At 52.6% G+C, this 24,911-nt stretch overlaps 1 protein-coding gene across 1 annotated transcript in view; it reads right to left on the bottom strand.

Moving 5' to 3' along the window:
- Positions 1–24,911, bottom strand: part of LOC134910756 (mitochondrial amidoxime reducing component 2-like) — a 90,758-nt gene that overhangs the window by 51,025 nt on the left and 14,822 nt on the right. The window contains exons 2-4 of the mRNA XM_063919138.1: positions 21,197–21,370; positions 7,593–7,758; positions 195–335 (exon numbers count right to left, since the gene is read on the bottom strand). Coding sequence (XP_063775208.1) covers positions 195–335; positions 7,593–7,758; positions 21,197–21,370 — 481 coding nt within the window. The remainder of the gene's footprint in view (positions 1–194; positions 336–7,592; positions 7,759–21,196; positions 21,371–24,911) is intronic.

Raw genomic sequence — 24,911 nt, 5'->3', positions numbered from 1 at the left:
TGTACTGAGTATTGTACTACACCTGCATTAACTCTTCTTATCCTATTGTTCCCAACTATTAATAAATCTACACCTGGTTAAAACATTAAACGTGTGGACTCACATCTATCACACATTTGCACACGCTATTGCAGCAATAAGTCCCGCCAATAATTACAGCATAGCGGAAAACAGGTAACGCAAACAACTTTTACCTCAGCAAAGGCATCACTTCCAGAAATCACAATATTAGGCCGAAAATTTCTAATTGTGACTTTTTTCTCTAGTTTGGTGTTTAGATCGTTGACGGAGGCCTCAGACAGCAGCAAAAGGGGGCTGAGGTCAGGATACGCCACCTAGAGGACAACATGGAATGTCTGAAAACTCAAGAATAAAAATACACCCTGTTAATTATCATAATTAACTGTAATCAGTTAAATTTTGATAACTATTACGTTATATATAACTATTTTCTGCTGCGGGGTACACTGGGCTCCACAGGGAATGACATTGGGGTGTAGAGTAGGATCTTGATCCGAGGCACCAACAGGCTCAAAGCTTTGACCTTCTTCCCAGAACGCAAGTTTGGTGTACCAATTTACACTAAACTTACTACACATATGACTTACAATCTGGGAACAAACACTGTGGGGGTAACAGAGAGAGAGATGCAGCCCTGGAGCTGCATCTCTCTCTGTCCCTCATTCCCTGTCAGCGTTTGGGCGCCATTACCTCAAGCTGAGCTGATCCTGGGACTGTTTGGGCAAATCATCCCCTGTAAAGACGCCTGCCTGTCAGCGCTGTGCATTTTACAGGACACCTAAGTATTCTACATGTCTGCTGACAGTGTTAGTTAAGAAAGAGCACATTTAGTCAGGGCTATATAGTACAAGTACCCTGTGATATACATCCAGTCTTTACTGTGCATTGATATATATATTGAGTGTATAGCTATACTTAGTACTACTCTGTATTGCTAGTCCAGTGCAGTTTTATTGCATGTCATAATTTCTGCATTGTACAATGTGACTATGTGCGTGTGCATATAGCTGCTGTGTGACCTCCATTTCGTGTATCTCACTCAGATTGCTATCCCTATATTCTATGACCTGAGGGGGCTAAGTACGTCAGGTTTATCATTTAATATAGGTAGTTCACAGGATATACTCAGTGTGTATTTTTCTCTGTGATTTTTAGTCACAATACACCTCTTGAATTCCCTGTTTGTGCTGATACACTACAAAGGGGGTTCTCGTCAGGTATTGTGCTGCTGATAATGTACTGTGTTGCCTTGCATTGAGCTTTCGGATGTCAGCTACAAAGGGCAATGGTGCTGGGGCTGAGCCCACATTGCGTGGTGGTGACGCTGCAGACAAATTTGAGGAAAACATAGCAGCTGAGGGTTCAGGTTCTTGGGGATCCTTACCCCCAAGTGGAACTGTAGCAATGGGGGTTCAAAATGACCCACCTTGGGCTACCTTCTCCACGCTATTGAATATGCTATGGGACCTCCTGTGCCGGTACAACCGCTTATGGTCCTCGCTGTTAACCCGCCATGGGCAGATCAACTGTCTGCTCAGTTACAGCAATTGAACCAATCACTGACTACTCAGAAGTCTAACCCTCGCCCGCCTAAGACCAAGGGGTCCTCTAAGCGGGCCATTACTTCCTCACAATCCACCAACATCCCAGACTCCTCGTCTGATGAGGATGGCGTTTATAGTATACTGACCCCACAGATTCTGATCCCGACGCTTCTGATGGGGAATCTGTTTCACAGGTGGATGTTCCTGACTTGGAGGCTATCAGGACCATTCTTCAAGGAGCCTGATGCTGCCCCTAAGAAACCGGACAGGTTTAAACGTCAGAAGGTGGTTAAACAAGTTTTACCTCACTCTGACCATTTAGTTGACATACGTCAGGAGTCCTGGGGAAATCCAGGAAAGAAATTCACGCCTCACAAGAAGATGCTGGCTCGCAACCCCCTCGCAGTGGAGCTAAGTAAATATTGGGAAACACCCCCGCCAGTGGATTCGCAGGTGGCGCGGCTGGTGGTATCCTAAGCTCTACCGGTAACTACCGTCACGTCTCTGAAAGAACCAACGGATAAGCGTGTGGAGGGTTGTTTATGGGCAATTTACACCCTAACTGGTGCTGCGCATAGGCCCACCATTGCAGCGACATGAGCTGCAGAGGCTGTTGAAGCGTGGGCTCAGGAGCTGGAGGCGAAGTTGCCTTCCAACGCTTCTGATCATGCTAGACAATGTTGGTCTTATATTGTCACAGCTTCTCATTACATTAAGGAGGTAGCTTCTGATGCCGGTATTCTGGCGGCCAAGGCTTCTACCACATCCATTTTGGCTTGCTGGATTCTCTGATTACGGCCCTGGTCTGTGGATCTGGACTCTAAGAAAACCCTGGAGGTACTCTCTTTTAAGGCAGACATTCTTTTCGGAGAAGACCTCAACAAGATAGTGGCTGACTTAGTTTCTGCTAAAACAGCATGTCTACCTAGTACTGCTCCTTCGGTGCCGAAGGCTAAGAGTACTCCATTTCGCTCCTTTCATCCTTCAGGCAAAGCAGAAGGTCAGGCATACCCGAAACAGGTTCGCACTTCCAAACCCAATAAGCCCAAACCCAAATGGGCCTGGGCTGCCCGTCAGCCTGCTTCCAAAACTGGCAAGCCTGCCGCATGACGGGGCGGGCCTCCCTCTGGGGGATCCCAGGATGGGGGGCTGACTTCTAGGGTATACCCAGGAAAGGTTGAGGACCACTTCAGATGCCTGGGTACGGGAAGTCATCACTCGAGGTTACGCCGTATCCTTCACGAGTCGTCCCCCTCATTGATTTTGCCTGACAGACGTCCCTTCGGATCAGGTGAAGGCAAAAACTCTTCATTCGGTGGTACAGTCCCTCCTGAACACAGGAGTGGTAGTACAGGTGCCTCTGGCTCAGAGAGGCAAGGGGTACTATTCACCTCTGTTCCTAGTCCCGAAACCGAACGAGTCCTCCCGGTCCATTCTCAACCTCAAGTCCTTGAACAAATATGTGAGGGTCTCCAGGTTTCGTTTGGAAACTCTTCGCTCTATTGTTCTGGCATTGGAACCTGGGGATTATACGGTCTCCCTGGACATACAGGATGCTTACCTGCATATTCCCATTGCAGTGTCGCATCAGCAATACCTGAGGTTTGCGGTTGGCAACCTCCATTACCAATTTCAGGCGTTACCTTTTGGTTTGACCATGGCTCCGCGAGTTTTCACCAAGGTCATGGCGGTAATGATGGCTGTACTCCACCGTCAAGGGGTCATGATCCTATCGTACCTGGATGACTTGTTGATCCTGGCAAATTCCCCAGATATTCTCCTACGCCATCTGGATCTGACTATCCAGTTTCTGCAAGCCCACGGGTGGCTCATCAACTGGAAGAAATCTTCCCTGGTCCCTGCTCAGAGCATGGTGTACTGGGGGGCGTTGTTGGACACTCACAACCAGCAGTTGTTCTTGTCTCGGGAGAAAGTCCTGAAGATTCAGGACAGGATTCGATGCTTCCTATCTCTTCTCCTACGCCACCTGGATCTGACTATCCAGTTTCTGCAAGATCACGGGTGGCTCATCAACTGGAAGAAATCTTCCCTGGTCCCTGCTCAGAGCATGGTGTACCTGGGGGCATTGTTGAACCCTCACAACCAGCGGTTGTTCTTGTCTCAGGAGAAAGTCCTGAAGATTCAGGACAGGATTCGATGCTTCCTATCTCTTCCGCAAGTGTCGATACATTCGGCAATGCAAGTGCTAGGTCTCATGGTGTCGGCTTTCGACATGGTGGAGTTCACTCAATTCCATTCCCGCCCTCTGCAGAAACTAATTCTTGCCAAGTGGGATGGCCTGCCTCACCGGATCAGGTCTCAAATGATCTCCTTGTCTCCGGAGGTCCGCCTGTCACTGACCTGGTGGCTTCAGGACCAACGATTGAGCAGGGGTCATCCCTTTTGGATCTCCAACTGGGTCCTTCTGACGACGGATGCCAATCTGAGAGGTTGGGGTGCGGTGTTGGAGCAATACTCCTTTCAGGGTCGGTGGACCAAGGAGGAGTCTCTCCTCCCGATAAACATTCTGGAATTGCGGGCGGTGTTCACCTCATTGAACTTGGCCCAGCATTTAATACAGAACAGACCTGTTCAAGTACAGTCGGACAATGCCACCACGGTGGCATACATCAATTATCAAGGTGGCACTCGAAGCCGCATGGCAATAAGGGAAGTATCACGGATTCTTTAGCGGGCGGAACGCCATCTGCCAGCCATATCGGCAGTGTTCATTTTGGGGGTCCTAAACTGGGAAGCGGACTTTCTCAGTCATCAGGACGTACACGCCGGAGAGTGGAGCCTCCATCCAGAAGTGTTTCAACTCCTCGTGGACAGGTGGGGCCTTCCAGATGTGGACCCGATGGCGTCTCAACACAATCACAAGGTTCCAGTCTTCGGAGCAAGGACAAGGGATCCTCAAGGAGCGTTCGTGGATGCACTGGCAATTCCATGGAACTTTCAGCTGCCATACGGGTTACCTCCGGTGTCACTCCTGCCCAGTAATAAAGAAGTTCAAGCAAGAAGGAGGAATCCTACTTCTGATCGCTCCCACGTGGCCCAGACGGCATTGGTTCTCAGACCTTCAGGGTCTCTCGACAGAGCGTCCTCTTCTACTTCCGCAGCGCCCAGATCTCCTCGTTCAGGGCCCCTGTGTATATCAGGATTTAGCCCGGTTGGCTTTGACGGCGTGGCTCTTGAAGCTTCAGTCTTGAGGGTCAAAGGAGTTTCTGGTGCGGTCATTCAAACCATGTTGAAGGCCCAGAAACCGGCTTCTGCTGGATTTACCATAGGTTCTGGAATTCTTACTTTGCTTGGTGCGCATCTCACAAGCATGACGCTTACAAGTTTAATACGCCCAAACTTTTGGCCTTTCTACAAGAGACCCTGGCCAGATGGATTAGAATGGTGATTGCACATGCTTATGTACAGGCTGGCCTTCCAGCTCCTGCTATCATCAAAGCCTATTCTACTCGGTCTGTTGGACCTTCTTGGGCAGCCCGCCGTGGTTCGACCCTTGAACAATTGTGCAAGGCGGCTACGTGGTCCTCAGTGAACACGTTCATAAGGTTCTATGCCTTCAATACTTCCGCCTCCCAGGATGCTTCCTTTGGATGTCGGGTACTTGTGCCCGCTACAGTGCATCCCCTCCCATGAGGAACTGCTTTAGGACATCCCCAATGTCATTCCCTGTGGAGCACAGTGTATCCACCTGCAGAAAACGAGATTTATGGTAAGAACTTACCGTTGTTAAATCTTTCTGCGAGGTACGCTGGTGTCCACAGGACGCCCACCCTGACGCACTTAGCTTCTTTGGGTTTGTATGGCATTAGCCGCTGATACCTTCTCTGTCGTGAGAATGTGGTGTATGTGGCTACTAACAATTGTCGTCTCTTTTGCCTGCTACTGCATTGGACTGGTTAACAAAAACTGAGTTCCTCTGCACGGAGGCGGGGCTATAGAGGAGGCGGCGCTAGGCATTCTGGGAAGAAGGTCAAAGCCTTGAGCCTGTGGGTGCCTCGGATCAGCACCCTACTCTACACCCCAATGTCATTCCCTGTGGAGCCCAGTGTACCTCGCAGAAAAAGATTTAACAACGGTAAGTTCTTACCATAAATCTCATTTATATATATATATATATATATATATATATATATATAACTATGGGGGTAATTCTGAGTTGATCGCAGCAGCAATTTTGTTAGCAATTGGGCAAAACCATGTGCACTGCAGGGAGGACAGATATAACTTTTGCGGAGAGCTTTAGATTTGGGTGGGTTATTTCGTTTCTGTGCAGGGTAAATACTGGCTGCTTTATTTTGACACTGCAATTTAGATTTCAGTTTGAATACACCCCACCCACATCTAACTCTCTCTGCACATGTTATATCTGTCCCCCCTGCAGTGCACATGGTTTTGCCCAACTGCTAACAAATTTGCTGCTGCGATCAACTCAGAAGTAGGCCCAATGTTATAAAAAATATTTTATGCTCAGCTTAGTTTCTCTTCAGGTCAAAATGATGTCACAGCCAGATTTAGGTCCCTCGCACTGTAATGATCCACGCTATGGCTCTGAGCCTGCTGAGAACACACTGTGTGATCTGCATTGCATATGCTCCAGCCAGTCTCCTCGAACCAAGTTTCTCTAGAGAATAAGGGGCATATTCATCCAGAGCCGGCCCTAACCAATATGATGCCATAGGCAAGATTTTGGCTGGTGCCCCCTAGCACCGCCGCTGGTTCCGCCTCTGACCTTGTACCCCCTATATTTTAAATAGGAACAGTTCGTACATTTGGCGCACAGCCCAAAAAAGGGTGTGTTTTTGCTGGCAAGGGGCATGGCCACACAATAACCCTAATTCCAATTACGCCACACAGTACTGCAACTTTATTCACATATGATCATGCGATAGTGTCCATAATTCATATTACATCCCACAGTAGTATCACTTTACCTTATAAACGTTACGCCTCACAGTAGAGCCCCTTATTCACATTACATCACACTGAATTGCTCCTTATTCACATTACACCACACTCTATTGCTCTTTATTCACATTAGATGACACAGTAGTGCCCTTTCTATACGCAATGCCACATAGTAGAGCACCTTATACACATAATGCCACACATTAGTAATGCATTTATACACATAATTCCACACAGTAATGCCCCTTACACATATGAGACACCTTATTAATGTCCTTATAAACATAATGCGCCTTACACATTATGACAACCTTTATTAATGCCCTTTTACACATAATGTCCCTTACACATATGCCACACATTATTAATGCCCTTATACACATAATGACACACATAGTGCCCCCTACACATTTGCTGCACATTATTAGTGCCCCTATACACATAATGACACACATACAGTAGTACCCTGTTACACATATGCCGCACATTATTAATGCCCTTATACACATAATGACACACACAGTGCCCCTTACACATATGCTGAACACTACTGCACAACCAACCCACTCACATGCACACAGCACTCACACTGCCACTAACACTGTGACCTCTGCTTGGATACAGATGTGTCCTCATAAATATTGCCTCAATGCTAACGTCGGGCACCTTTTTTTATGAAAATGCATCTTATTTGCATTGCTATGTGGCTAGGATGCACACGCAGATTCTGCTGATTAAAATGATATGAAGCATACCTATATCTGTGGCTGTATCTGAATATGAATTGCTACACACAGAATATAGGCATGCCACATATCATTTTAATCAGCAGAAGCTGCTGATGCCCCTAGGCATATTAAATGCCCTAGGCAATTGCCTAGTTTGCCTATGCCTATGGCCGGCTCTGTATTCATCAAAAAGCCCCATCTGCCCCCCCCATGCTCATGATTTTATCACAGGAGACGGATATCAACAGGAGAATAAACTTTGGGTGTGTCCTCCCCCCAACCCTAACATTAGAGAATGTAATAATATGTAAGTAAGCTAATACTGTGCAAACATATAATAAATGTAAATAGTGGACATGCTCTAAGGACTAACCTGACCATTTTCTGTGTATGCTGCATATTCATTCTTTGGATTCCTGAATTTCATTTTCTCTTCAAACTGCACTAACCGGTAGTTCTGAGCGCTCCCCAGGAAGCTCGTTATCCAGTGAGATGCTGCATCTCCACAGTCTCTGCCTTGTACTGCATGCCCATGTACCCTGAAAGAGGAAATGAAGGAAGAGATGTTCACTTGCATCTTTTACATGAAAACTGTTATATTTATTCTCTAGTGTACGCCTGCACTGGTTTACAGATCTACAAGGAGAATTCTATGTTATAGAACAGTGCGATCCAGTGCCGTCTCCTGCTCTATGCTGTGAAGCCAGACAGACACCTTTACCAAGATGGCCATCGCAACCTCACTGTGCATGCGCGACCCCACGCCCCTGCGCCATCCTAGATGTGTGTGACTCCCACATACTATGCAGCACATGTTCCTCCGGGGGAGTCTTACTACAGATATAACATCTGCATTACGGTTACCAACATGGTATGCCTTATCTGGTAAACTTGTGGATGGGATGAAAAATACATGGACCTGATGGTTTTACTGGAACCCTACTCTGAACCTAAGGACTCTGCAATCTCCCCGCTTTGTGTTCTCTTCTAGGGGTGGACTATTCCACCCTGGGTAATCCTACGCAGAGCGCCTAAGATGGCTGCCGCACCTGGTACCTTGTGAGGGTGGAATACACAACCCCTGGAGGTTATTACCCAAAATGCTTACACCAACCCTGCATTATGCATTCTGTCTTTATTGTCTGTGTGGTTTATCTTTTGATGTAATACTTAAATCTTCTGTATTATGTGCATTGTTTGAGTTCTAGTTGGCGCCGCGGATGGCTGCCTCGGTGCTGCTCTGCCAAGCAGCCTTTGTGTTTAGTCCTACATGTATAATATGTCTAATATGTTGAGTCTATTGTACAGTTGCAATGTGCAGTATCAACTCATACGTGTAATGTGTGTAATGTATGCTATGTTCTTCCCCCTTCGTATGCTATGTATTCCCCCTTCATGTTGCTGCTTGGCGATGCATTGTACCACAAAGAATTCCTAGTGTACGTGAGTACACCTGGCCAATAAAGCTGATTCTGATTCTGACCTCACTGTGCAGGCGCGACCCCACGCCCCTGCGCCATCCTAGGTGTGTGTGTGTGACTCCACGCCCCTGCGCCATCTTAGATGTGTGTTTGACTCCACGCCCCTGCGCCATCTTAGATGTGTGTGTGACTCCACGCCCCTGCGCCATCTTAGATGTGTGTGTGAGTCCACGCCCCTGCGCCATCCTAGATGTGTGTGTGAGTCCACGCCCCTGCGCCATCCTAGATGTGTGTGTGACCCCACGCCCCTGCGCCATCCTAGATGTGTGTGTGAGTCCACGCCCCTGCGCCATCCTAGATGTGTGTGTGACTCCACGCCCCTGCGCCATCCTAGGTGTGTGTGTGACTCCACGCCCCTGCGCCATCCTAGGTGTGTGTGTGACTCCACGCCCCTGCGCCATCCTAGATGTGTGTGTGACCCCACGCCCCTGCGCCATCTTAGATGTGTGTGTGACCCCACGCCCCTGCGCCATCCTAGATGTGTGTGTGACCCCACGCCCCTGCGCCATCTTAGATGTGTGTGTGACTCCACGCCCCTGCGCCATCCTAGATGTGTGTGTGACTCCACGCCCCTGCGCCATCCTAGGTGTGTGTGTGACCCCACGCCCCTGCGCCATCCTAGGTGTGTGTGTGACCCCACGCCCCTGCGCCATCCTAGATGTGTGTGTGACTCCACGCCCCTGCGCCATCCTAGGTGTGTGTGTGACCCCACGCCCCTGCGCCATCCTAGATGTGTGTGTGACCCCACGCCCCTGCGCCATCCTAGATGTGTGTGTGACCCCACGCCCCTGCGCCATCTTAGATGTGTGTGTGACCCCACGCCCCTGCGCCATCCTAGATGTGTGTGTGACCCCACGCCCCTGCGCCATCCTAGGTGTGTGTGTGACCCCACGCCCCTGCGCCATCCTAGATGTGTGTGTGACTCCACGCCCCTGCGCCATCCTAGGTGTGTGTGTGACCCCACGCCCCTGCGCCATCCTAGATGTGTGTGTGACCCCACGCCCCTGCGCCATCCTAGATGTGTGTGTGACCCCACGCCCCTGCGCCATCTTAGATGTGTGTGTGACCCCACGCCCCTGCGCCATCCTAGATGTGTGTGTGACCCCACGCCCCTGCGCCATCTTAGATGTGTGTGTGACTCCACGCCCCTGCGCCATCCTAGGTGTGTGTGTGACTCCACGCCCCTGCGCCATCCTAGGTGTGTGTGTGACCCCACGCCCCTGCGCCATCTTAGATGTGTGTGTGACTCCACGCCCCTGCACTGCCATCCTAGATGTGTGTGTGAGTCCACGCCCCTGCGCCATCCTAGATGTGTGTGTGACCCCACGCCCCTGCGCCATCCTAGGTGTGTGTGTGACTCCACGCCCCTGCGCCATCCTAGGTGTGTGTGTGAGTCCACGCCCCTGCGCCATCCTAGATGTGTGTGTGACCCCACGCCCCTGCGCCATCCTAGGTGTGTGTGTGAGTCCACGCCCCTGCGCCATCCTAGATGTGTGTGTGACCCCACGCCCCTGCGCCATCCTAGGTGTGTGTGTGAGTCCACGCCCCTGCGCCATCCTAGATGTGTGTGTGACTCCACGCCCCTGCGCCATCCTAGGTGTGTGTGTGAGTCCACGCCCCTGCGCCATCCTAGATGTGTGTGTGACCCCACGCCCCTGCGCCATCCTAGGTGTGTGTGTGACTCCACGCCCCTGCGCCATCCTAGGTGTGTGTGTGAGTCCACGCCCCTGCGCCATCCTAGATGTGTGTGTGACTCCACGCCCCTGCGCCATCCTAGGTGTGTGTGTGAGTCCACGCCCCTGCGCCATCCTAGATGTGTGTGTGACCCCACGCCCCTGCGCCATCCTAGGTGTGTGTGTGAGTCCACGCCCCTGCGCCATCCTAGGTGTGTGTGTGACTCCACGCCCCTGCACTGCCATCCTAGATGTGTGTGTGAGTCCACGCCCCTGCGCCATCCTAGGTGTGTGTGTGACTCCACGCCCCTGCGCCATCCTAGGTGTGTGTGTGACTCCATGCCCCTGCGCCATCCTAGGTGTGTGTGTGACTCCACGCCCCTGCACTGCCATCCTAGATGTGTGTGTGACTCCACGCCCCTGCGCCATCCTAGGTGTGTGTGTGACTCCACGCCCCTGCGCCATCCTAGATGTGTGTGTGACTCCACGCCCCTGCGCCATCCTAGGTGTGTGTGTGACTCCACGCCCCTGCACTGCCATCCTAGATGTGTGTGTGAGTCCACGCCCCTGCGCCATCCTAGGTGTGTGTGTGACTCCACGCCCCTGCGCCATCCTAGGTGTGTGTGTGAGTCCACGCCCCTGCGCCATCCTAGGTGTGTGTGTGAGTCCACGCCCCTGCGCCATCCTAGGTGTGTGTGTGACTCCACGCCCCTGCACTGCCATCCTAGATGTGTGTGTGAGTCCACGCCCCTGCGCCATCCTAGGTGTGTGTGTGACTCCACGCCCCTGCGCCATCCTAGGTGTGTGTGTGACTCCATGCCCCTGCGCCATCCTAGGTGTGTGTGTGACTCCACGCCCCTGCACTGCCATCCTAGATGTGTGTGTGACTCCACGCCCCTGCGCCATCCTAGGTGTGTGTGTGACTCCACGCCCCTGCGCCATCCTAGATGTGTGTGTGACTCCACGCCCCTGCGCCATCCTAGGTGTGTGTGTGACCCCACGCCCCTGCGCCATCCTAGGTGTGTGTGTGACTCCACGCCCCTGCACTGCCATCCTAGATGTGTGTGTGACCCCACGCCCCTGCGCCATCCTAGGTGTGTGTGTGACTCCACGCCCCTGCACTGCCATCCTAGATGTGTGTGTGACTCCACGCCCCTGCGCCATCCTAGGTGTGTGTGTGACTCCACGCCCCTGCGCCATCCTAGGTGTGTGTGTGACTCCACGCCCCTGCGCCATCCTAGGTGTGTGTGTGACTCCACGCCCCTGCGCCATCCTAGATGTGTGTGTGAGTCCACGCCCCTGCGCCATCCTAGATGTGTGTGTGACCCCACGCCCCTGCGCCATCCTAGATGTGTGTGTGACCCCACGCCCCTGCGCCATCCTAGATGTGTGTGTGACCCCACGCCCCTGCGCCATCCTAGATGTGTGTGTGAGTCCACGCCCCTGCGCCATCCTAGATGTGTGTGTGACCCCACGCCCCTGCGCCATCCTAGATGTGTGTGTGACCCCACGCCCCTGCGCCATCCTAGGTGTGTGTGTGACCCCACGCCCCTGCGCCATCCTAGATGTGTGTGTGACTCCACGCCCCTGCGCCATCCTAGGTGTGTGTGTGAGTCCACGCCCCTGCGCCATCCTAGATGTGTGTGTGACTCCACGCCCCTGCGCCATCCTAGATGTGTGTGTGACTCCACGCCCCTGCGCCATCCTAGATGTGTGTGTGACCCCACGCCCCTGCGCCATCCTAGATGTGTGTGTGACCCCACGCCCCTGCGCCATCCTAGATGTGTGTGTGACTCCACGCCCCTGCGCCATCCTAGATGTGTGTGTGACCCCACGCCCCTGCGCCATCCTAGATGTGTGTGTGACCCCACGCCCCTGCGCCATCCTAGATGTGTGTGTGACCCCACGCCCCTGCGCCATCCTAGATGTGTGTGTGAGTCCACGCCCCTGCGCCATCCTAGATGTGTGTGTGACTCCACGCCCCTGCGCCATCCTAGGTGTGTGTGTGACTCCACGCCCCTGCGCCATCCTAGGTGTGTGTGTGAGTCCACGCCCCTGCGCCATCCTAGATGTGTGTGTGACTCCACGCCCCTGCGCCATCCTAGATGTGTGTGTGACTCCACGCCCCTGCGCCATCCTAGATGTGTGTGTGACTCCACGCCCCTGCGCCATCCTAGGTGTGTGTGTGAGTCCACGCCCCTGCGCCATCCTAGATGTGTGTGTGAGTCCACGCCCCTGCGCCATCCTAGATGTGTGTGTGACTCCACGCCCCTGCGCCATCCTAGATGTGTGTGTGAGTCCACGCCCCTGCGCCATCCTAGATGTGTGTGTGACCCCACGCCCCTGCGCCATCCTAGATGTGTGTGTGACTCCACGCCCCTGCGCCATCCTAGGTGTGTGTGTGACCCCACGCCCCTGCGCCATCCTAGATGTGTGTGTGACCCCACGCCCCTGCGCCATCCTAGATGTGTGTGTGACTCCACGCCCCTGCGCCATCCTAGGTGTGTGTGTGACCCCACGCCCCTGCGCCATCCTAGGTGTGTGTGTGACTCCACGCCCCTGCGCCATCCTAGGTGTGTGTGTGACCCCACGCCCCTGCGCCATCCTAGGTGTGTGTGTGACCCCACGCCCCTGCGCCATCCTAGGTGTGTGTGTGACTCCACGCCCCTGCGCCATCCTAGGTGTGTGTGTGACTCCACGCCCCTGCGCCATCCTAGATGTGTGTGTGACTCCACGCCCCTGCGCCATCCTAGGTGTGTGTGTGACTCCACGCCCCTGCGCCATCCTAGGTGTGTGTGTGACTCCACGCCCCTGCGCCATCCTAGATGTGTGTGTGACTCCACGCCCCTGCGCCATCCTAGATGTGTGTGTGACCCCACGCCCCTGCGCCATCCTAGATGTGTGTGTGAGTCCACGCCCCTGCGCCATCCTAGATGTGTGTGTGACCCCACGCCCCTGCGCCATCCTAGATGTGTGTGTGACCCCACGCCCCTGCGCCATCCTAGATGTGTGTGTGACCCCACGCCCCTGCGCCATCCTAGATGTGTGTGTGACCCCACGCCCCTGCGCCATCCTAGATGTGTGTGTGACCCCACGCCCCTGCGCCATCCTAGATGTGTGTGTGAGTCCACGCCCCTGCGCCATCCTAGATGTGTGTGTGACCCCACGCCCCTGCGCCATCCTAGATGTGTGTGTGAGTCCACGCCCCTGCGCCATCCTAGATGTGTGTGTGACCCCACGCCCCTGCGCCATCCTAGATGTGTGTGTGACCCCACGCCCCTGCGCCATCCTAGGTGTGTGTGTGACCCCACGCCCCTGCGCCATCCTAGATGTGTGTGTGACTCCACGCCCCTGCGCCATCCTAGGTGTGTGTGTGAGTCCACGCCCCTGCGCCATCCTAGATGTGTGTGTGACCCCACGCCCCTGCGCCATCCTAGGTGTGTGTGTGACCCCACGCCCCTGCGCCATCCTAGGTGTGTGTGTGACTCCACGCCCCTGCGCCATCCTAGATGTGTGTGTGACTCCACGCCCCTGCGCCATCCTAGATGTGTGTGTGACCCCACGCCCCTGCGCCATCCTAGGTGTGTGTGTGAGTCCACGCCCCTGCGCCATCCTAGATGTGTGTGTGACTCCACGCCCCTGCGCCATCCTAGATGTGTGTGTGACTCCACGCCCCTGCGCCATCCTAGGTGTGTGTGTGACTCCACGCCCCTGCGCCATCCTAGGTGTGTGTGTGAGTCCACGCCCCTGCGCCATCCTAGATGTGTGTGTGACTCCACGCCCCTGCGCCATCCTAGATGTGTGTGTGACCCCACGCCCCTGCGCCATCCTAGATGTGTGTGTGAGTCCACGCCCCTGCGCCATCCTAGATGTGTGTGTGAGTCCACGCCCCTGCGCCATCCTAGATGTGTGTGTGACTCCACGCCCCTGCGCCATCCTAGATGTGTGTGTGACCCCACGCCCCTGCGCCATCCTAGATGTGTGTGTGACCCCACGCCCCTGCGCCATCCTAGATGTGTGTGTGACCCCACGCCCCTGCGCCATCCTAGGTGTGTGTGTGAGTCCACGCCCCTGCGCCATCCTAGATGTGTGTGTGACTCCACGCCCCTGCGCCATCCTAGATGTGTGTGTGACCCCACGCCCCTGCGCCATCCTAGATGTGTGTGTGACCCCACGCCCCTGCGCCATCCTAGATGTGTGTGTGACCCCACGCCCCTGCGCCATCCTAGATGTGTGTGTGACTCCACGCCCCTGCGCCATCCTAGGTGTGTGTGTGAGTCCACGCCCCTGCGCCATCCTAGATGTGTGTGTGACTCCACGCCCCTGCGCCATCCTAGATGTGTGTGTGACTCCACGCCCCTGCGCCATCCTAGATGTGTGTGTGACCCCACGCCCCTGCGCCATCCTAGATGTGTGTGTGACTCCACGCCCCTGCGCCATCCTAGATGTGTGTGTGACCCCACGCCCCTGCGCCATCCTAGATGTGTGTGTGACTCCACGCCCCTGCGCCATCCTAGATGTGTGTGTGACCCCACGCCCCTGCGCCATCCTAGATGTGTGTGTGACTCCACGCCCCTGCGCCATCCTAGATGTGTGTGAGTCCACGCCCCTGCGCCATCCTAGATGTGTGTGTGACTCCACGCCCCTGCGCCATCCTAGATGTGTGTGTGACCCCACGCCCCTGCGCCATCCTAGATGTGTGTGTGACCCCACGCCCCTGCGCCATCCTAGATGTGTGTGAGTCCACGCCCCTGCGCCATCCTAGGTGTGTGTGTGACCCCACGCCCCTGCGCCATCCTAGATGTGTGTGTGACCCCACGCCCCTGCGCCATCCTAGATGTGTGTGTGACTCCACGCCCCTGCGCCATCCTAGATGTGTGTGTGACTCCACGCCCCTGCGCCATCCTAGATGTGTGTGTGACTCCACGCCCCTGCGCCATCCTAGATGTGTGTGTGAGTCCACGCCCCTGCGCCATCTTAGATGTGTGTGTGAGTCCACGCCCCTGCGCCATCTTAGATGTGTGTGTGACCCCACGCCCCTGCGCCATCCTAGATGTGTGTGTGACTCCACGCCCCTGCGCCATCCTAGGTGTGTGTGTGAGTCCACGCCCCTGCGCCATCCTAGATGTGTGTGTGACTCCACGCCCCTGCGCCATCCTAGATGTGTGTGTGACTCCACGCCCCTGCGCCATCCTAGATGTGTGTGTGAGTCCACGCCCCTGCGCCATCTTAGATGTGTGTGTGAGTCCACGCCCCTGCGCCATCTTAGATGTGTGTGTGACCCCACGCCCCTGCGCCATCCTAGATGTGTGTGTGACCCCACGCCCCTGCGCCATCTTAGATGTGTGTGTGAGTCCACGCCCCTGCGCCATCTTAGATGTGTGTGTGACCCCACGCCCCTGCGCCATCCTAGATGTGTGTGTGACCCCACGCCCCTGCGCCATCCTAGATGTGTGTGTGACCCCACGCCCCTGCGCCATCCTAGGTGTGTGTGTGACCCCACGCCCCTGCGCCATCCTAGATGTGTGTGTGACCCCACGCCCCTGCGCCATCCTAGATGTGTGTGTGAGTCCACGCCCCTGCGCCATCCTAGATGTGTGTGTGACCCCACGCCCCTGCGCCATCCTAGATGTGTGTGTGACCCCACGCCCCTGCGCCATCCTAGATGTGTGTGACCCCACGCCCCTGCGCCATCCTAGATGTGTGTGACCCCACGCCCCTGCGCCATCCTAGATGTGTGTGACCCCACGCCCCTGCGCCATCCTAGATGTGTGTGACCCCACGCCCCTGCGCCATCCTAGATGTGTGTGTGACCCCACGCCCCTGCGCCATCCTAGATGTGTGTGTGACTCCACGCCCCTGCGCCATCCTAGGTGTGTGTGTGACTCCACGCCCCTGCGCCATCCTAGGTGTGTGTGTGACTCCCACATACTATGCAGCACATGTTCCTCCGGGGGAGTCTTACTACAGATATAACATCAGCATTACGGTTACAGCTACCGCGGTCATTGGTTATCTCTTACTCTGCACTGTAATCTGATACCACTGTTACCAGGGCCGAAACTAGGATTTTTGGCACCCGGGGCAAAGCAGTAATTTGGCGCGCCCCCCACCCCACATGCACACACAAACACACTTTGGAACCGTGTCAAAATCACAGTAATAAACAGCAAAGTGACAACCAGCACTGTCAGGGTGCATTCAGCACACATTCCCTAGGAAAATGGATAGGAACACAAGAAAACTGACATGCACCTCAGATACAGTATTGTGGGGGACTCTGACTCGCCAACTGCTGTAGGACTACAAAGCTCAGCATGTCAGTCAGGACCTAGGACCAATTAAAGAGGAGGAGTACCAACTTTCTCTTACGTCCTAGAGGATGCTGGGGTCCACATTAGTATCATGGGGTATAAACAGGTCCACCAGGAGCCATTGGCACTTTAAGAGTTTGAGAGTGTGGGCTGGCTCCTCCCTCTATGCCCCTCCTACCAGACTCACTTTAGAAAATGTGCCTGGAGGAGCCGGTCACAGCTAGGGGAGCTCTACAGAACTGCTTTAGTAAAGTTTTTTTTAGAGTTTGTTATTTTATAGGTAGGCTGCTGGCAACAGCCTCCCTGCTTCGTGGGACTAAGGGGGGAGTATTGTCCACCCTGCGGGGTCTGAGCCACTATCTCCGCTGACAGGACACTGAGGGGCAGATGTATTAACCTGTAGAAGGCATAAGGAAGTGATAAACAAGTGATAAAGCAGTGTTAAGTGCAAGGTGATAAACACACCAGCCAATCAGCTCCCTTATGTAAATTAACAGTTAGGAGCTGATTGGCTGGTGCATTATCACCTTGCACTTAACACTGCTTTATCACTGGTTTATCACTTCCTTACGCCTTCTACAGGTTAATACATCTGCCCCTGAGCTCCTGAGGGGATAGATTGTTTCCCGCCACAGGGGATCGCTCACCCCAGCAGCATGCCGCCACCCCCCTTACAGAGCTGAAGATCAGTGGCGAGTGAGTCACCAACCCCCCTAACAAGCAGTGGGCCGGTGTGAAGATGGTGGCAACAGGGTATGGAGCGCAGTACTAACTACGCTCCGGAGGCTCAGTGGTACTTAGTGCTGCTCTGTGAGGGGCGCCCTGAGCCAGCGCCTGAACCCTGCACTGGTCAGCAAGCCTGTCGGGGTCCGTGGACCTCAGCCAGCATTTTACCTCAGGCCAGTATAATCATTGTGAAGAGCGGGAATACAGCGCCATTTTGGGGGCGGGAGTTTCCTCAGAGCGGACCCAGCAGCCATTTTCCTGCCTGCACAGCGCTGTCCAGGAAGAGCAAGTCCCTCCACAGCAACTCCAGCTATCTCTCATGGTACCAGGGGCCTGTAGAAGGGGGAGAGGCTGCATTAAGACTGTGTAACCTATTAAAGGTGCACAGTCAGCGCTAGTAGGGGTCTCCCTTTACATTAAAAGCGCTGTGTGTGGGTTGGCTCTAATCTGTGTCTCTCTTGCCATTCTTGGGGGTGTCTGTCTTGGGGGGGTCTTGGGGGTGTCTGTGGTCTCCTTTAAGCAACGTCCAGGGACTCTGTGTCCTATGCTGCAGAGGATATGTCCTCTCAGGATGATCCCAAGGGAGCCCGAGTGGTTATCCTCTATCAAATCTATGATTTCTCACATTTCAAATAGGGTTGCACAGAATGAGTCTGCAACTCAGGCTTTACAGAACTCTATGGCAGTCTGGCCCAGTTCTGGTACCTCAGGGCTCCTGCTGTATATTCACATAAACGTGCTCTTGCGCAGATCATGCAGGATGATACGGATACTGATTCTGACACTGCAGACGGTGACGGGGATGTGCTGCGGTTGACAGCATCCCTTGCTAAAGGGGTGCAGTTGATGATAGAGGCTATTAGAGATGTGTTGAATATTGCTGAAACAACACCTGAGCAGGTTGAGGAGGCTTACTTCACTGAAAATAAGAAAGCCTCGCTAACCTTCCCTGCGTCAAAGGAATTAAATGCTATTTTTGAAAAAAAAAGGGTTCTGGTGGCATTTCCTTTCCCGATAGAGGATAGGAAAAATGGGAAAACCCGCCTATTGTTGACGCATCAGTATCCAGACTCTCAAAAAATTTGGTTTTACCGGTTCCAGGATCTACCGCCTTGAAAGAGCTAGCCGATCGTAAAATTGATAATACGCTCAAATCCATGTACACGGCTTCTGGGGCAATACTGCATCCCACTATTGCCAGTGCTTGGATTGCCAAAGCTATAGTAAAGTGGTCAGGCACGTTGCTTGAAGACTTGGATACTATGGAGAAATGTGATGTTGATTTGTTTTTATGTAACATTCAGGATTCGGCAGGATTTCTGGTAGATTCCATGAAAGACCTGGGTTCCATGGCAGCGGGAATGTCTGTATCAGCTCGTCGAGGACTGTGGTTGCGCCAGTGGTCTGCCGATGCGGAATCCAGGAGAAGTGTGGAGACCCTACCCTACACAGGTCAGGCTCTCTTTGGAGAAGCATTAGATGCGTGGATCTCCGCGGCTACGGCTGGTAAGTCACCTTTTCTTCCCTCAGCTACACATGCTCCAAAGAAACCCTTTTCTTCAGCTACATCACAGCCCTTTCGGTCTACCAAGCCCAGAAAGGCCAAGCCGTCCAACACCTTCTTTCGGGGAGGTCAGCCCAAGTCTAAGAAACCTGTGGCTGCAGGTTCCCAGGAACAGAAACCTGCTTCAGGTACACCAAAGTCCTCCACATGATGGTGGACTGCACGCCCCGGTGGTGGGGCCGGTGGGAGCGAGACTCAGGCATTTCAGTCACATCTGGGTGTCATCCGGCCTGGACCCTTGGGTGCAAGATATTGTGTCTCAGGGTTAAAAGCTGGAATTTTAAAATCTCCCTACTCACCGATTTTTCAAATCAGGCTTGCCAGCTCTGCTGGCGGACAGGACTGTCCTGCAAAAAGACGTCCAGAAGTTGGTGGAGGCACAGGTCATTGTGCCAGTACCACCTTATATGCAAAACAAAGGTTACTATTCGAACCTTTTCGTGGTACCGTAACTGGATGGTTCGGTCAGGCCCATTCTGAACTTAAAATCACTAAACCCCTTTCTGAGGGAGTTCAAGTTCAAAATGGAGTCTCTAAGGGCAGTGATATCAGGTCTGGAGAAGGGGGAATTCCTGGTATCCCTGGATATAAAGTATGCGTACCTCCACATTCCGATTTGGCTGCCGCATCAGGCTTATCTCTGATTCGCTCTGTTGGACTGTCATTTTCAGTTCCAGGCCCTGCCATTCGGCCTCTCCACAGCACCGAGGGTATTCACCAAGGTGATGGCGGAAATGATGATTCTCCTCCGCAGACAGGGGGTGAACATAATTCCATATCTGGACGATCTGCTGATAAAAGCATCGTCCAAGGAGAAGCTGTTACGGTCCATAGCTCTCAAGACCCAACTTCTCAGGGAACATGGTTGGATCCTGAATCTTCCAAAATCACATTTGGAACCAACCAGGAGGTTGTCCTTTCTGGGAATGATCCTTGACATGGAAGTGAAGAGGGTGTTTCTTCCAGAGGAAAAAGCGTTGGTGATACAAACAATGGTTCGGGATATCCTGAAGCCAACCCGGGTGTCGGTTCATCAGTGCATTCGCCTTCTGGGAAAAATGGTGGCCTCTTACGAGGCCCTGTAGTACGGGAGGTTTCACACTCGGCCCTTCCAACTGGATCTCCTGGACAAGTGGTTGGGATCCCATCTACACATGCATCAGAGAATACGTCTGTCACCAAAGGCCAGGATTTTATTCCTCTGGTAGCTGCAACTGCCTCACCTTCTGGAGGGCAGCAGGTTCGGGATTCAGGACTGGATCCTTCTAACCATGGATGCAAGTCTCCGGGGCTGGGGCGCAGTCACTCAAGGAGAAACCCTCCAAGGAAGGAGGTCAAGTCTGGAAGCCGGCCTGCCGATAAACATTCTGGAACTACAGCCTACATCGCTTACACAGGCATAGGAGTGTGTGAACGACCACCCATGCCCCGTTCATAAGTGGTCTATTTGCCGGGGGGGTTCCCAGGAGTCCACATTGGTGGTACTGAGGAATGGGGACCTGCAGAAAGGATTCTGTCTGGGACCTGGCAGTAGGTAGCCACTTAGGGCCCTGCCATGGTGCAGACATCGTTTGCACAGGAGTGTGTGAGCGGCCATGGACCAGTGTTCGGGAAATGAAAGGGGGCAGCTGCAGAGTCCATGGTCACCTTCTCTGCCCCATTCATTAGCATTCTAGTTGCTGGGGAGGGGGAGTTTCCCAGGAGTCACACTGGTGGTGCTGGGGAGCGGGTACCTGCAGCGAGGGTTCTTGGACCTGGCAGAAGGTAGCCCTCAGGGCTGAGAGGAAGTAGGGGAGGCATCTCTGTGCCCTCTCAGATTCTGCACCCGGGGCACATGCCCCCTTAGCTCCCCTTCCCCCCCCCCCCTAGTTGCGACCATGCTGAAACCCACTGTTATACTGAATAAACTTTCAAACCTGCTAAAGGATAAACTAACTCAACCACATCAACATTCTAATGTCACTCTATTTTCCTGAAGGTGGAAGATTAAGCAAAGCAGCTGTACATTGTTCAAATGCATTTTCATGATATTAACAGTATGAAAATGAATAAAGTATTACTTATGTTCATTTCTGATATGATCTGTGTCCTAAAATGGACACATTTATCAAAGATATTTTTTTTTATTACTACAGATCTCCAAAAATTATGATAATACGGATCATCGTCATTTACACAAGAAATGACAAGGAAATGAATGTGCGCTTTAAGTGACATACTTGCAAGTAATAACTGCATTATCTTTAGGAAGTTTCAGAGGAATTTCCAGTTCCTCCATTCCTGGTGCACTGAGAGATAAGCGACCGTCTGTACAGGTTACTGTTATCAGCACCATCCGTGGCTCCTGTCGCGCTGTAACATGTACTTTGTCCTCCTTTACAACAAGCCAATGTCTGCAATTAAATAACAGGTCATTAATATTCTCTGTCGCTAATCAGATTATGAAACCACTGTACACACATACTGTATATTATAAATATATATATATATATATATATATAATATATACACACACACACACATATACACACACACATACATACATACATACCATACATACACACATACTGTATATATATATATATATATATACACACACACACACACACACATACATACATACATACATACACACATACATACACACATACACATACATACACACACACACACATACACACACATACACACACACACACGTTCAAATTGTCAAGACATCTTTACAGCTCCAACTGCAGTTGGAGTTGGGGCTGTAAAGTTGCCTTGAGAAAGGTAAAAAAATACCGAAACGTCGACTTGTGAAGCTTGGTCAGCTGTTTTGTATAAAACGTCACCTTTTATCTGCACAATCTGGTGCGTGCCTTCTGATGTATTTCCTGTAGAGTAGCCCGAAGGTAAGTAACCAGGGATTTCTATCTGAAGTTTGTCCCAGTGGACATATTTTGAAGCGTGAGGGCACAATATTTTGGAAATAAATAAACTGTATATTAAAGGCTCACCAGATCCAGCAGGGCGATTTCTTCAGGGGCCAAATAGACATGGGGTGGGATGTAATGCCGCCCGAGTTCCGCAGGCGTGCGGGATGCTGGCGGAACTCGGACCTTTTTATAAAGGGGCAATCACTTTACTCTAACGTCCTAGTGGATGCTGGGGACTCCGTAAGGACCATGGGGAATAGACGGGCTCTGCAGGAGACAGGGCACTTTAAGAAAGAATTAGGACTACTGGTGTGCACTGGCTCCTCCCTCTATGCCCCTCCTCCAGACCTCAGTTAGAATCTGTGCCCGGACGAGCTGGGTGCACTTTAGTGAGCTCTCCTGAGCTTGCTAATAAGAAAGTATTTTGTTAGGATTTTTTATTTTCAGAGAGATCTGCTGGCAACAGGCTCTCTGCTACGTGGGACTGAGGGGAGAGAAGCAGACCTACTAACTGCGGATAGGTCATGCTTCTTAGGCTACTGGACACCATTAGCTCGAGAGGGATCGAACACAGGAACGCACCCTTGGTCGTCCGATCCCAGAGCCGCGCCGCCGTCCCCCTTGCAGAGCCAGAAGCCGGCGTGTGAAGCAAGAAGACATCAAAAGCGGCGGCAGAAGACTCCAGTCTTCATATGAGGTAGCGCACAGCACTGCAGCTGTGCGCCATTGCTCCCACATTACACCCACACACTCCGGTCACTGTAGGGTGCAGGGCGCAGGGGGGGGGGGGGGGGGGCGCCCTGGGCAGCAATTAGAGACCTCTTGGCAAAGTGGGCATATATACAGTTGGGCACTGTATATATGCATGAGCCCCCGCCATTATTTTACACAAAATCGCGGGACAGAAGCCCGCCGCTGAGGGGGCGGGGCTTCTTCCTCAGCACTCACCAGCGCCATTTTCTCTCCACAGCTCCGCTGAGAGGAAGCTCCCCAGGATATCCCCTGCAGAAGCACGATAGAAGAGAGTGAAAAAGAGAGGGGGGGCACATAAATTTGGCGTAAAAACAATGTATACAGCAGCTACTGGGTTAACACTACGTTACTGTGTGATTCCTGGGTCATATAGCGCTGGGGTGTGTGCTGGCATACTCTCTCTCTGTCTCTCCAAAGGGCCTTGTGGGGGAACTGTCTTCAAATAGAGCATCCCCTGTGTGTGTGGTGTGTCGGTACGTGTGTGTCGACATGTCTGAGGTAAAAGGCTCCCCTAAGGAGGAGATGGAGCTAATATGTGTGTGAGAGGGTGTCTCCGTCGACAACGCCGACACCTGTTTGGATATGTGTAAGTGCTAAGGTGAATTTATTGAACAAAAGATTAGAGTATAGACAGGAAATCTACCCATGTCTGTCCCTATGGCGCAGAGACCTTCAGAGTCTCTCAATGCTCACTATCCAAAATAATAGACACTGATATCGACACGGAGTATGACTCCTGTGTCAACTACGATAATGCAAAGTTACAGCCAAAGTGGCAGAAAAGTATTCAATATATGATTATTGTAATAAAGATGATTGGCATATCACTGATGACTCATCTGTCCCTGACACAAGGGTACACATGTTAAGGGGAAGAAAGCTGAGGTAAATTTCCCTCCTCTCATGAAGAAAAAGAGCGGGAATCTCCAGACAAGAGACTGCAGTTTCCCACAAAGAATTCTCAGGCAGTATCCTTTCCCCACTAGGGCCAGGATGTGATGGGAATCTTCTCCTAGGGTGTCACGTTTGCCCAAAGGGTAGCCCTAGCTATTCTCAGGGATCCTGCAGATAGCGTGCACATTTTGATACACTACTCAGACCGGCGATTGTGTCGGCATGGGTTTATAGCGCTGTGGCGGCGTGGACAGATACCTTATCAGCAGAAATTGAGACCCTAGTATGTATGTATATATACATATATATATATATATTTCTCTAACGTCCTAAGTGGATGCTGGGGACTCCGTAAGGACCATGGGGAATAGCGGCTCCGCAGGAGACTGGGCACAAAAGTAAAGCTTTAGAACTACCTGGTGTGCACTGGCTCCTCCCCCCATGACCCTCCTCCAAGCCTCAGTTAGATTTTTGTGCCCGAACGAGAAGGGTGCACACTAGGTGGCTCTCCTGAGCTGCTTAATGAAAAGTTTAGTTTTAGGTTTTTTATTTTCAGTGAGACCTGCTGGCAACAGGCTCACTGCATCGAGGGACTAAGGGGAGAAGAAGCAAACTCACCTGCGTGCAGAGTGGATTGGGCTTCTTAGGCTACTGGACATTAGCTCCAGAGGGACGATCACAGGCCCAGCCATGGATGGGTCCCAGAGCCGCGCCGCCGGCCCCCTTACAGAGCCAGAAGACAGAAGAGGTCCGGAAAATCGGCGGCAGAAGACGTCCTGTCTTCAACAAGGTAGCGCACAGCACTGCAGCTGTGCGCCATTGCTCTCAGCACACTTCACACTCCGGTCACTGAGGGTGCAGGGCGCTGGGGGGGGGGGCGCCCTGAGACGCAATAAAAACACCTTGGATGGCAAAAAATGCATCACATATAGCTCCTGGGCTATATGGATGAATTTAACCCCTGCCAGAATACATAGAAAAACGGGAGATAAGGCCGCCTATAAGGGGGCGGAGCCTATCTCCTCAGCACACTGGCGCCATTTTCCCTCACAGCTCCGTTGGAGGGAAGCTCCCTGGCTCTCCCCTGCAGTCACTACACTACAGAAAGGGTTAAAAAAGAGAGGGGGGGCACTAATTATGCGCAGTATTAAAGATACAGCAGCTATAAGGGGAAAAACACTTATATAAGGTTATCCCTGTATATATATATAGCGCTCTGGTGTGTGCTGGCAAACTCTCCCTCTGTCTCCCCAAAGGGCTAGTGGGGTCCTGTCCTCTATCAGAGCATTCCCTGTGTGTGTGCTGTATGTCGGTACGTTTGTGTCGACATGTATGAGGAGAAAAATGATGTGGAGACGGAGCAGATTGC

The sequence above is a fragment of the Pseudophryne corroboree genome, chromosome 4 (genome assembly GCF_028390025.1).
Source record: "Pseudophryne corroboree isolate aPseCor3 chromosome 4, aPseCor3.hap2, whole genome shotgun sequence".
Lineage (NCBI taxonomy): Eukaryota > Metazoa > Chordata > Amphibia > Anura > Myobatrachidae > Pseudophryne > Pseudophryne corroboree.
The sequence above is the reverse complement of the archived record's forward strand: the minus strand, read 5'-3'. Positions and strand labels throughout refer to the sequence as shown.